The 13,967-nt window shown below is 44.2% G+C and overlaps 1 protein-coding gene across 2 annotated transcripts in view; it reads right to left on the bottom strand.

Annotated features, from left to right (window-relative positions):
- The window catches only part of med13a (mediator complex subunit 13a), a 73,783-nt gene that overhangs the window by 57,495 nt on the left and 2,321 nt on the right, over positions 1–13,967 (bottom strand). For both annotated transcript variants that reach the window (XM_056443301.1, XM_056443307.1), the window contains one exon: positions 9,782–10,016. In XM_056443301.1, coding sequence (XP_056299276.1) covers positions 9,782–10,016 — 235 coding nt within the window. The remainder of the gene's footprint in view (positions 1–9,781; positions 10,017–13,967) is intronic.

Raw genomic sequence — 13,967 nt, 5'->3', positions numbered from 1 at the left:
TGCTTACACACCACGGGGAATGTTTGATGTAGCTACTTCCAGTAGATGATTACCCAGCATTGTCCAGTGATGCTCCGATTCATTGGAAATCCATGACGTTTTCAAAAACAAGGAGTGTTGTGGGACGGCCTTCTCTGGTTGTCCCAGTCTGTATAACAATGCGTAAGAGAAGCCAGCAGAGAGAGCGTGACAAACTGCCAACACTCAGGCAGAACTTCTGAGTACCTGTTCCCCGCCTGCCAAGAGTCAGAGTGTAATCAGACCGCGTTAGGCTCACAGAAGTGTCGCCATGTGGTTCACGTGGCGCACCGAACCGGGACGAGACGCACAGCGAACCTGTATCAAGCTGTTCAGGAGAAATAAATGTACCGTTGCATGCACATCGGAGTTGCCTTCTGCGCTGGCCTGAACGCTGCTCTAATCTCATTAACGGCCACTGCTCGCATCCTTCAGCACGTAAGCTCCTTTCAGTCAAGTCTCAAGCAAACTTCTCAGTGTGCAGGCTCTGTCTGAGCAATAAAAATAAATGACTAAAAAGACGGCTGTGTGAGTGACCCACCCATCGTGTCGACTTGGCAGGCACCGGGGAGGCCCGAGCCAGCCCAGAAGCAAGTCAATTGAAACCTATTCAATTATTAAGTGAGCCCTTGGCTAGCTGTTCTCATGCGAAGGAAGATATGAAAGGTATTTTAAATTTGCTTGATTCCAGGGCTGTCAAAAGTGGAAATTGCATTGATTTCCTTCCTTAAACATAAGAGGCGAGCCCTTTGCCATCCTCTGAAGCGCTGGGTTGAGAAGATGCTGAGAGCCGTTATGTTTTCCTGAGTTGGAGCAGACAGACGGCAATGTTGCATGGAGGCCATTGTGGGTGTTCAGCTAGCCTTTAAAACATTACATCCAACTAAAAAAGGAAACCAACCCCCAGGCTATCTGCCAAGTAAAAAGGTCTGCATGCCCGATAATATTGAGAGCAACAAACTAATTTGTCAGGTTCACACGCACGCACGCACACACAGAGGCGCACACACATTGTGGGATAAGATCAGGAACACAGAAAAGCAGGGCAGAGGCAGGAAAAAGGAAGGAAAACAACAGTTTCCCATAAAGAATTTACAGCAACTGCAGGATAAAAGTGAATCAACAACAATATGTAGCCACCCAACTTCCTCTGTGCTTTAACCCCCTCCCCAAGTTTGCGTTGAGTGATCCGGCAGCTGGTCTGGCTATCCTCAGAACAGTGGCAGGCAAGAGGGCAAAAAGTCAACAAGAAAAAAGAAAGCAGGACCTCTGAGCCACTAACAGCAGATTAAGAGGAAAGGCGGGGGTGGGGTGAAAGAAAACAAAATAGGATTTAGGTCAAACTGCTGGCTGAAGAGACAGATCAGTGTGACTGACAACGTTTGAAAGACAAGAGAAAATGAGGCGAGCAGCACGGCTCAAATCTGTGGCAAGAGACGTCAATGCCTAAAAGGCGCCTAATATTTCTAGACTGAAATAATATCGGCATTATAATTATTATAACTATGAGGATTTTATTAGTTGCCTATTTTGTGGAGCCCTCAGGACTTGGTGCCCTACGCGCAGCGCGTAGTGCGCGTTATGGGAGCGGCGGCGCTGCAAACAACGCTATGGAGAACACAAGAGCCACACATCTCTGGACCGAAGAGCAGACAGAATTTATGCTTAATGTATTGAAGGATTTGAACATACTAAAGTTCATGGTTCTTTCTCGAAATGTTGATGTTGTTGTTGGTTGTTGTTGGTGGTGGTGAAGAGGTCAAGCGGAAATGGCTGTATCACCACGAGTTGTAATGAAAACAGCGCCACCTATCGTATCGGATATGACATGCTTTCGGCCAATGATTCGAATTACTCACTGCCATGTATATTGGGATAACAGCAGATCCCCCAAAAGATAGCATAGTCCGACTAAAGCAAGATTCGAATTATACCATCATGTAACCGCACTGACTATGATTGGTTATGGAACTTCTTTACAAAAAAGTGGATGCAACTGACAAATATTCTTTTGTATAATTAATCTTTTGTCCCGATATAGGCAATTTCACATCTTGATAGCATGTCTTTAGGTAAATAAGTCTATGTAAGCGTCTTGTTTTACACCCGTGTGAAATAAATACTTTTAATTTTTTTATTATTATAAGACAAAAGACAATACATAGACATAACACCTAGAGGACGACGAAACAGTGGACAAAACATCATAAAGTCAGAGTATTGAGAAAAAGGGAAAAAATAAAAATGCATGTGCACGTGTGCTTTTCTTTTTTGTGGGGGGGAAATAAATACTTGAAACGTGACCAGTACTTTATTTGTAGAAAATATGTAGCTGTATAAATTATAATTTAGTTTTTTTTAGAGCTGCTTTACTTCTTACATTCAATGTCATTGGAATTGACAAGTAATGGGCATGTGGCGTCAAACATTCACACCATTCAAAAAATGTGCATCAATATGTTGAATCACCATCACATCATTATATATATATATATATATATAATATCTGTGACCTGAAATTCAAGCTTGATTGCAGATCTGTAATGGGAGGGCGGGACGCGGCGTGTGGTGGTCAGAGCACAGGGCGTTAGGATGAGTGGCCTCGTTTGGACAAAGAGTTATGAGCTCAGCTGATGGCTGGAGCACTTTCATGTCACTGCCTCCCTTGCAGCCCTTTGATAACAGCTCTTGGGCTCTATTGGGAATACTCACGCCTACATCCAGCAGGGAAGGTCCTTGAGAAACAAAAGCGCACAACACCTTGCCCATAACGTCTAGATCCAATGCTGCTTATCCACAACACACATCTTAATGTGCTTCTAGAGTCCGTATAAACTAACAACAAAGTTATGAAATTTATTAAAAGGAAAGGAAATACTTAAGCGCGTCGTCGTCGTCCCCCCACACACACACACACACTTGCTCGTCTGTGTATAAACAATTAGAGCAGCAGTCGGTCATTAAACAGCTAGATTAATGCCTTGTGATCGACTGAGCTCGGGATTCTACCAAGCCTGGACAGAAGGTGCTCTCCTCCACTTCCTCCTTATCTGCAAGGAAAGAGAGAGGTTGAGAACCACTGGTGCTCTGTTAAAGCTCCATTACTAATCAATTAATATTTCTCAAGCAAGAGAGGGAAAAGAGACGGCTAGCGAGGGGAGAGGGAGCCTGCGCCCATGGGCCAGAGCAACATGCGTGGTGGGGTCCCTGCGCTGTGCTGGTCAATGGAGATCTATCAGAGAGAGGGAGCGGGAGCTGGAGGAAAAGAGGAAAGCGGAGGGTGGTTCACAGGAAGGAGATTAGCCCTGGAAAATTGATCCCCAAGCAGAAAAGCCATCGGCCTCCTTTACTTTTTCTTTTTTCTTTTCCCCAGGGGTGCTCTAGGTTTATCTATTCATCATTCTCACCGTCGCACACTGAAGTTTAGAACCATCTTTGAAGTGGAAAGAAAAAGAGAGAGAAAGCACCACAAATCCCAAGCCACGGTTAACTATGTGTATCACTGACTAATTATCTTTGATAGACATCCATGGCCTCTCTGTGACCAACACCACGCCAACAAACCTTCGCCAAGACTACCAAGTGATCAAATAGTATAGAAAATAACAATTAGCTTGAGAGAACATAAAAAGAAAGAAAAAAATACTTTCACGGAATGAACAGGATCTCTAATCTCATCACAAAAAGAAGTGTTTCCCGCCCCAATTATGTGTTCCAAGTCACTTTCTAATTGCTTTCAGCCACAGCCAGGATTTCGCGGCACAAACACTTTGCGGTCCAACGTTTACAGCAAAAGCGTGGAGATTTTTAAATTCACGTCGACTCTCTCCGGTTGCCCAAGTCAGTAATATTGGAGAATTCTAAAGAGTGAGTGGCGTCTCTGCTTTCCGAATCCTTGCCTGGGGCATCCACTGCGCTGCAGCGTTACTGCGGGCCTTCGATCACCGTGGGACTGACTCTGTATCGACCTCATTGTTGTGTCATCACGGCTGTCACTATCCAAGAGAGCAGAGATATGCTCTTACATTCTTTAAAGGGGATTGCGAGTGCAGTCAGACAACCAACTGGTGGCGTTGACATTTTGCTGTGAAATACAAATACGAGCCAACATTTTCACACTGTCAAGAGTTGTCGAGTCATAAAGATTACCGCCCACAGTCCACAGGCAGGTTTATCAATGCGGACAAGACGCGGGACTCATAAAAACCAGCAGCACAAATATATCATGATTTATTGAATTGGAATACGACACGTGTTTTAAAGTCACAGCTGTTTAACAAGGATGACCGGGCTGAAATGAATGAAGTATGTGCAACAGATCAGCATGAGACACAACCACTGATCTGCCTGCAGTCATTTTAGATGGGTGCTTATCAACCACTCGCAGAACCTTAACCCGATCGCACCTCGGGACGATCCGTTTGCATTTCTAAATGCATTTTGATGTTCACGGTCACATACACTTGTCATCAGTTTCATCAGTTATTTTAGATTCAGAGATCGCTGTCTGCTGTGTTTGCAATGAGAAAGCAGGAATAGTCGTATGATGATTGTGTGGAGAGCAGGCTCCCCGGTGAGCAATAAAAACTTGAACCACGACAGGCGTAAAGCTCATAGCTTTCTGTAAGCGCAGGCTGCCGGCCAAACCACCGACTATTCTCTGAAGTGCAGCCGGCTACTTTGTTACATTCAAAAGATAAAACCGTTGTTATTAACAAGTTGGGTCAATTTTACGACTACCAGCCTCTGTCTCAGAACAACGCGTGTCTGCATCAGTCCCCGAATATTGGCACAATAATTCATGACAAAACACATAAAGAGTTGCATTGATTTCACAGGCGGGGGGGGGGGGCTACTTTAGAAACGGGGGCAGCGACGTGACGATTTTTCAGAAAGCGTTAAAGGGCCCCCGGATTAAGGAAACGCACTAAAGCAGGCCGTGTTGTCAAAGTAACAGCACTGAGGGGGAAACACAAGCTACGCTGAGCCTTTAACTCCCAATTTACACTTTTAAATTTCCTGGAACACTTTTCTATTTCCTGCCATTGACTAATTATTAATGTCAGATGCCTAAAATCATCTTTTTTTAAATTAGATATAAACAAATGGAAGAACGATGACCGTGAAGATAAGGATGATGAGAAGAATTGATTCATTAAATTCACATGATTGACATCAAGTGATTCACATGTTGTTGTTTTTTATAGTTATGTTTGGATTAGGTTTATTTGATCAATCATTTCATTGAAAACTAATAAAAAGCTAGGTAAGACAACATTAAAAACATATTCTAGTTAAGCAATACAATAATCAACGTTAGGGCATGTTTAAACAATACAGTGATGTACAAACTACTTGTCTTGTGTGCCAATAGTGTGGTTTTACCCATAGGTTTATTTTAACCAGTAAAAAAACCGTCCCATCAACAACATTTTTTTTCCCATTTTAAGGTTTCAGTCTGTTTCACATAAAAACAGCAGCACATCAATTCTTTCACAAGGCCGGCTTACAGTTACAGACAACTACATTCAAAAGGTAATGAAATAAAGAGCATAGATAATGTCAACAGTTGTTTTGGTATTTAAAAGCTGTGGAAATGTGTTGTCAACAAACATCTGTATTCTGCGGGCAGTGCTTCAAACGGAGGCTGGCTTACAGGTATGAGGGCAGTTCAATGTCTGACTTTTAAAAACAGTGAAACCTTCAGTCAACAGGGCCCTCACAGACTACCGAGATATGCCCTTTGGAACTGGATATTCTGCCCCAAGGTGCATAGCAGGGTTGTTTTGATTTTACCGTTGTTTTCAAAAAGGCACAGGTGGAGTGCTAAAATAAGAACAGAGAAAAGAAAGAATGAACTTGACAAAGGTAGAAAACTCATTTTAAAAATTACTGCATACCAGCAAAAAAACTAAAACAATTGTCAGATGATCATTGTGCGAAACAAACTCACAGAGGGCTGTTACATTAAGCGTTCACTCCTTCAATCACTGGATAGATCCCAAAACAAAGTGTGCATCCATTGGTAGAAGAGCCAGACAATTTAAAATCCCCCACAGTTTCTCTGTCTGTCGTCCTTTGGAGAGCCGACCCGACACCCGGTGATGAATAGATGTGGGAGCTCCAGGGACCGCGGTGGAGATGGCTCGTTGATAACCTGTGCTGGACACCACATGGCTGTCTCTCCCTTTCAACCCTCCCATTAGCAACCAATAACCCCAGCCCTGTTGCTCAAGGAGAGAAACTAGCATGGCGAGATGTTTCACTCATCTACACACAAGCAACACCAAAATGACTTTCATCAAAACAGACATTTTCCAAATTCTCCTACATCTGTGTTCATTGGAGTTCTTTCCCCTTCGACTTCATTAGAAAGGTAAAGAACAACTGCAGCGTGAAGCCCATCACTCTGGAGTCCCATACAGCTGAGGGAACAGGGAACTAGGAGAGACCCAAGTGGGAAACATGGTACCAAACTGGTGGCGGCGGTAGCCCCAGTGGGACTCTTATGGGGAGGTGGGGAAAAAAGACCAGGACGGACGAGTAAGCAATGTACGGTGGAGCAATTAGCCTCAAAGACAGACATTATTTTTATCACACACACACACACACGCACACACACAGAGCTGAAGGGCGGAAAAGGGAGCCATTTATCTTTCGCTTCAAAAACCTCTGGTCAGGAGATTCCACCAGCTTTTGAAGGGAGATGACGATGAAGAGAGCATTGCATTTGCATAAGAATGCATGCCTATACTCAACCGGTGGGAGGGGGAGGAAAGCCATTTAATTTAGCAGCTCACTTGTTGGGAATCATTTCTGTGCATGGCCAGGGGAAGATTAGAATTGGTTTTACTCGTGTTTTAGCACGAGCAAGCCGGGTTGTCCAACAATGTCGAGCGAGGGGAGCTTGGTTGTTACCCTTCGCCTTCCTTCAATAGTGATTAAGCGTCAGACATTGAAAGTTTTTCCGCCCTTCACTACTCTCATCTCTCCCGCTCACTCCTTCTCCCCTCGTCTCCCTGGAGAGAAGGGATTACTGGCACGCTGGTATACAGAAACGGCACTTGCTCAAAATTAAAAGACTTTCGCAGGCCGCTAATCTAATGAGGGTGGAAGGGGGTGTGGGGTGTGAGTAAGCGGCATTTCGGCTTGCCGAAATAAAAAGGAAAAGAACGGATTTTCATGTTTACCGCCAACATAGCCAGAAGACTAAAAAGAGGCTGAAAACGAAAAAACGAAAAAAAGGTTTTAAAACCCAAGCCAGGCTAGGATAAAAGACAGGCAAGAAATACATCAAACTGGTAAAAGACACCATGTGCGGTGGTTCAAAGGCAACAACAGTTGTGACATTTCCATTTAGCGCACGGGTTGGGCAGGTCCTCTCATTGTTTGCATGGCCAACGCTCGCTTGTATACAAACACAATCGACATTCAGATTGCACTCCACCTCATTTTTATTTATTTCCAAAGGGGTAAGAGTTCCAGAACTTTTTGACGACTAGCCATCTTTGCAGGTTTCATCGGCGTGTAGACTAGCACGCCTCACAGAGCTGTGGCAAAAGCTTGAATGCCTTTGTGTGGAAAGTACTGAACCGAGCGCTCAACGCATTTTAGTTTATTCCCTCCAAACTCCTGCTCAAACTGCTCCAGTCAACAGCTGCTAAAATGGCTCACCTATTCACTCACATGCTCTGTTTAAATATGGGGATAGTGGCTCATATTTTCAGAGTCTCTATTGGAAGGGATTCATAGTGAGGAGTGATAGAGTGTGCAAAGAATGAACTGGAAAACTATAGAGAGAAGTTCAAACCGTGGCTCCTTTCTCTCATTGGCATAGTTGGTCAATCACGGCGTGACGTGGGTGTGAATGTTAGATTGACAGTTTGGGAAAGCTACAGAAATGGAAAGACAAAGGGTTCAATACGATATTTAGCCATCCAACAAGGAGTTGTGAGCCTTACGGGGCTCTGGCAGAGGACAGTAGTATCCCCTACCCAGGAGGTACAAGCGGGTGCACAGGTATAATCATCCAGACAGAGGTCCTGACATTCCTTCATCCCTGTCTCAGCTGTGATATCGGGTCTCAGGAGACACCTTCCTAAACCGACTTGACCAGCAGCTGCAGAGTGGAGGAGGGAAAAGAAGCTGTCTTTAGACCATCTAGAGGCTGCTCTGCTTCATTTCACTGACAAAGCAACACAGCAGCTACAGGAAGGAGAAAGGTGCAATAAGTAGTAGGAAGACGTCTTCCACGAGAGAGAAGAGAGCCGCAGCTTCCAAAACAGGAAGAACATATAATACTGCCCATCTAGGGACCAGAGACACTGAGTCAGGGTGCAAAACACTTGACCAACATGGGGCAGTGGGGACTGCAGCGAAAAGGCTCACCAGGTGCATGTCACTGTGACGGTTCACGTCAACCTCAAGAGGAATAGATGTGCTCTGGATGTGGTGTTTTAATACAAATCTAAAGAGCACTACATCAAAAACCAGACCTGCCAAAACATGATTCATCCTTTTGTTTTAAAATAGCTGGAAGGGAACATGAAGATTTCCTGGTCAATATTCAATTTAAATCTCCTGACACACAAACAATATCACATTTCATCTCCCTAAAGCCAGCCTGAGAAAACAGCAGTGACTCCAACAACTTCCAAATATAGATTACCCATACCACCCTCTCTCACTTGGAAAGTAGCACACTCTATTAGCGTCCCTGAGCCAGATGCTTCAGGTAATTACCAGGACCCGTTAGGGCTGAGTGAGCGGACCATCGTAGCCTTCAGTTCCCATTTTGAGTCCACTTCAGGCACAAAGTCCCATAATGAAGGAGGGTCACAGACGGGCATTGCTTGGCTCAGACTCCAACGTTCAATTTACATGGCAGAGAGCATGAATAAAGATAGACTTTCCCATCTTCTACTGCTAAATGTTACTGAAAGTGGGGGGTGGATGCATTTGCCTCATTTCAGCACGGCAGCTCCTGCATGCTGTGTTTCTCACTCAAGTTATAAAACTGGACTGAGCCCAGAATTTTATACCTTCCTCTTCATTCTTTGAGGAATGCCTTCATTTGACTAGTCTCTTTGATGTACTTAAAAATAAAATGTAAAGTGTTGCCTCATCTGGTGATTTAGATAAGGAAATCGAACACACATGAAGAGACAGGTGTTGGCACGACCAGCTTGGCTGGCGAGCTCATCAGTCAGAGGAGGGTGGGGGAGCAGTGTGTAAGGGGGTGGGGGGGATTACACAGATTTGAACACTTCCCTAAGGCTCTCACTTACAGGGTCACTCCCTTGTGCCTACCTGACAATCGAGTAGCAGAACCTGGATCATTTTTCATTGTACGACCAATAACGTTTCTTGACAGGGTGATCGATGTTCAAAGTGCTTCTCTTACAAAAATTCCAAGACCTCTACACTTCTCATCTTTTATAGCCATCACTCTTTTAGCATTAGAACAAAAAGGTCCAAGGTTATGGGAAGGTGAATTTCATATTCATGTTTTTTCTTTGCTTGTGAGAGCAGAGAATCAAACATAGAATAGCAGTCCTCTCTCGCTCCGTCATCTAATTTTCCAAAACAACAACACAAGCTTACTTGGCTGACCACCTGCCAAACTATCATGCAGCAGCAGGGTGACAATGACCAGCTTCTTCACTAGGAGATCCACCTCTGTGTCAAGGAGTACTCTCCTTGACAGGAGAATAAGTCAAGGAGTACTCTCCTTGACACATGCCCTTAATGTGAATATGCCCACCTGTAAGCTCGTGGTGGATCAGGTCGGCGAAGTTGGGGTCGTCCCCCCACCAGAAGAGCCAAAGCTCCCTCCGCCCCTGCCGCTGACTGCGCCGCCATACACTTAGGACGTCGGCCTTCAGGCAGCGGCTGAAGCTGCATAGGATGGGGTCCTCCTCCGTCACTGGGAAGAGGATGGGCGCGGAGGTGGGACCCTGCCACACAAACCTCTTCCATTTGATTCCTGTTAAGTCAGCCTGCAAGACGAGGGAGGGGGAGAGTGGGGGAGAAGAAGAGTCAGTCAGTGTACAGAGTCAGTGCTTCAGGATCCACTCAGCATCTCAGAGTAAACATGTGCTGAGCACAGTGCAAAGAGTAGGTATTAATCCTCTTTTATGGGGCAGTTCACCCACCAACTACCTGACAATAAGACACCTGGGCTGTCAGAGCTAGAAGGAGAAAAACAGGAACATTTTAAGTTACAAAGTAAATGACAAAACTGAGCCCTTATTGTGTTTGAGGGAGGAAATAAAATAAATTTCCATTAAAAATAGTGAATGTTGTCTGTTTCTACAAATAACTGTACTTGTGCCTTGGGTGCCTTCAATATCACCACAGACATGTTCCAAACACAAATAGGAAAGAACTAATGCTGGTAAATTTGGTCTCTCTACCTTAATCCTCATTATTGGGGAGTGCTGGTGGGGTGCTTTACCTTTCTATAAACGCTGTCTGGCTTTTATAGAGAGAACAAAACACGCAGGAAAAAGCCTCATAGGCAGTAAATCACAGGCGGGGTTATTAGGTGTTAAAGCAGAACAATTACACTCAGCTGCTAGCTAGCACTGTTGGTAATCATCCAAGCACCGAGAGGGAACCTCTGTCCACCTCAACATGTATAGGCGTGTGCACACGCGTGATGCCTTGGGCGTACACCCCCTTTAACTGCTGGCAGTCTTAGTCCTCCATCTATCCTGTAGACATTTAAAGTAATATGTACAAACGTGGACTGTTCATTTTCATGCCGTTTAGCCCCATCCCGTTCAGGCTGAGTTGGCAAACGGTCCCTCTGTATATTCAACCAATTAATCCATTATAATTCAGGGGCATATCTTAACTCAAGTGCAGAGGCGCTGAGCCCGAACAAGTGATTACCCGTGGCTGTGGCGATGCGGTGGTGTTTCGCCTGGCTATGGATAAGCTAGGAGATTTGTGCCGTTAGTTGTGGGGGTTTCAAAACAGAGCATTGTGTGGCGTCAGCTGGATCACAACAACAAGCCAGGACGCAATAAAGATGTAGTGAGTGCCCATACGGTGGACAGATCATTAATAAGCCCGATGTTAGAATAGTTTCAATAAGTTGAATTCTGCACATGTACAAGTAATGCACTGCAGGCATCATAAAAAAACAGAAAGCATGCGTTTGATTTGTTATTCAACACTAACTCAAGGGAATAAGTGACGGGTAAGCATACAAGGAGTCATAAATGTACTTTTCTTCTGTGGATGTCCCATCAGTGTTGATGGTAAATGATGTCGATCAAAGCAATAAATTCCTCGGCGCTATATTGACTCGAGTTGGCAGCTGAAGAATTTGTTGTTCTTCCTGCATCCAGCGTCATTTGATGCAGCAGTGACGTAGTTGCATGCGAGGAGGAACTGCAGGCTGTTATTCCAGCTTGGAGCCAGTGTACACGGCTGAAGAGAGGCAGCGCAGAAAGGCAGAGGCCGCGGCTGCATCAGCCGTGCAAGAGGACACGGCCTGTGGGAACCATTCAGGCGTCAGACGCTCAGTGCAGCGCATCCCGGTGCATGTCGGCACCGCCAGCAACTCAACGCTGCTTTATTCGGTCCATATAGCACGCAGTGAGGAAGTTATTGCTTCGACACCGATTGGTCATCCACATATTTCCTTTTAACACAGCAGTTATCTGGATGCATGAGCAAAACATCTTGAGCTGTGATGAACACTTCTAGAGCTGATAAGTGTGAAAAGCACTACAGTACACCTGCATCTCGCAAGGAAGAATCTGTGCACACAATGCAAAGGGAGTGGCTTATTTTTATATATATTTTTAGAGAGAGAGAGAGTAAAGAGTTAAGAGGATACTCAACCTAAACATTTCCTGCTGTATCATCTTCCGTGCGGACGTTACATTTACAAGAACAGAAGAGTAAAGGGCAAGGCTAAGTGCTCTCTATCCAATCTCTAACCAAATAAAATTTTAGTACCGCAATTAAGCAGTTACAATCTGTTATGAAACAATTACTATCGTCAATCAAATGAACAGTAGTCCAACTGATGACAACTTAGAATATTCAATTAAGTGTGTTGACAATGACATACTTTGACTGACAAACAGGTTTAACTAAATCAACAACAAAAAAGGCAATCTCCGAATTCAAGCAGACACACTGCTCGATGTGCATGTGAACAAGAGATGGTTAAATAGTTTAAACTGTCAACCCGGTGTCAGGTGACAGAGAAATCCCAAACATGCTTGTTGTTATTGACTACAGTAACTGCGGGGCAACTTGAGCCAGCTGACCACATCCTGTGGGCACAGAAGCTTTGACCCGCTTCCTCTGAGATTTAGCTGCTGTAGCAGCAGCAGTCGCAGCTGGAATACTGATTAATGCTGCCGCTGCTGCCGTTAATGTGTGAATGAAATACAACAGTCTACAAGAGCAGAATGCTAGACTATTCATCTTACATTACAGTTCCAGTCGGCACCTTATTCTGGACCGTTTCTGCCACCCTCGGGATGTTTGTATCTATGCTGCAGTTTCTCTGCCCAGTGGGTAATTGAATACCTTATGAATCCTGCCTTTAGAATATATGGCACTATATAAACCGTCACTATTCTACTGTGGCGTCGAGGTGCGTTACTGTCAAAAATAAATCCTTAGCAATGTGGCTGATTGAACACGTGTCTATTATCTGAAATGAGATAACTTGATTATTATTAAAAGAGTCACATCTACTACATGTAATGACCACTGCAGGTGCATCTCACACAGCAGTTATTACAATGATGTCAAAGAGACATTTTAAATGAACAGTATTCTTTTCATGGACTTTAGTGTTGAAATCACAGCAGTGATACTGAATTGCACTGAAAAAAGAAGGTGCTGTAAACATTTTTGTTGCAGTGTGTGGACAATTTATGCAAAACATTATGTTGCCCGTCTGCATTGTGGAGCTGAAAAGTGCCCACTGACATTCAGAGCGGTCTGTTCTCTTTTGCACTGCTTGGATGCCAGAGAGCAAAAAGGCAAACAAGTTTTACCTCACAATCGCAGATGTTTGTGGGGTTTTGGTCAGTTGGTAGTCTTGCTACGTTACAGTATGACCGCACGTTTGCGAGCAGTGAGAAAGTGAGTATCAGAAGCAGCTCAAGAGCTTGCGGAGTTCATATTAATAACAATTATTATTATTAATTAAACAAAAAGATTCACTAAAACGGGTCTCTCCAACTGTTTCGTTTACACAGTAAATAGAAGAAGAAAGTATTTGAAGAGGCAGAACTGAAGAGCCCCTCGCTCTATGAAACGAAACAGAAGTGTTGAAACTGACCTGCATCTTAGCAAACGCTTAAGTATGCAATCAACTGCTTTTGAGTCATGAGAAGTTTCATCTTTCGTATTTAATAGCTCCAAAACAAACAAAAAAGACTGCTTTATTAGATGGGAATCTTAGGCCAAAGACACTGGATACAGGAAGGAAGTGCTCTTTCTTTGAGGTGACAAGTACTTGGCAGGGTTGGGGGGGGTGGGGGTTACAACCCCCGACTTTGCCAGCTGCTCACCTTCCCTCCGGCCACTTAAGGTTTTGGGTCTCAGTCGGGAGCGATGTGTTCAAACACGAGACAAGCAACAGGTGAAGCCCTTCAAATCATGCTACAGATGCTCCTCCTCCACCAAGTCTCCTTTCCTGTCTTTCACCTCTCCCTCAGTTTCAACCCTGTCACTAAGCAAACTAAACAAGTGTGTGTTTGCATTTTTGGTTGAAGAGGTTTTGAATGTAAATGTATACAGAGCTCTTGTTACTTTAATGATTTCCACAGACTAAACTGAATTCACACACCAAGTTAATTCCCATAAATGCAAAAAAAAAGAAATGCAACAAGTTGTATCACACTCCAGAGAAGACTGTCCACTGAAAAACGAAGGAGGAAAAAAGTCCCACAATGTATTCGCATACTTTC

This window comes from Pseudoliparis swirei, chromosome 3 (genome assembly GCF_029220125.1).
Source record: "Pseudoliparis swirei isolate HS2019 ecotype Mariana Trench chromosome 3, NWPU_hadal_v1, whole genome shotgun sequence".
Taxonomy (NCBI): domain Eukaryota; kingdom Metazoa; phylum Chordata; class Actinopteri; order Perciformes; family Liparidae; genus Pseudoliparis; species Pseudoliparis swirei.
Note: the sequence above shows the minus strand (reverse complement) of the source record. Positions and strands in the feature narration are given on the sequence as shown.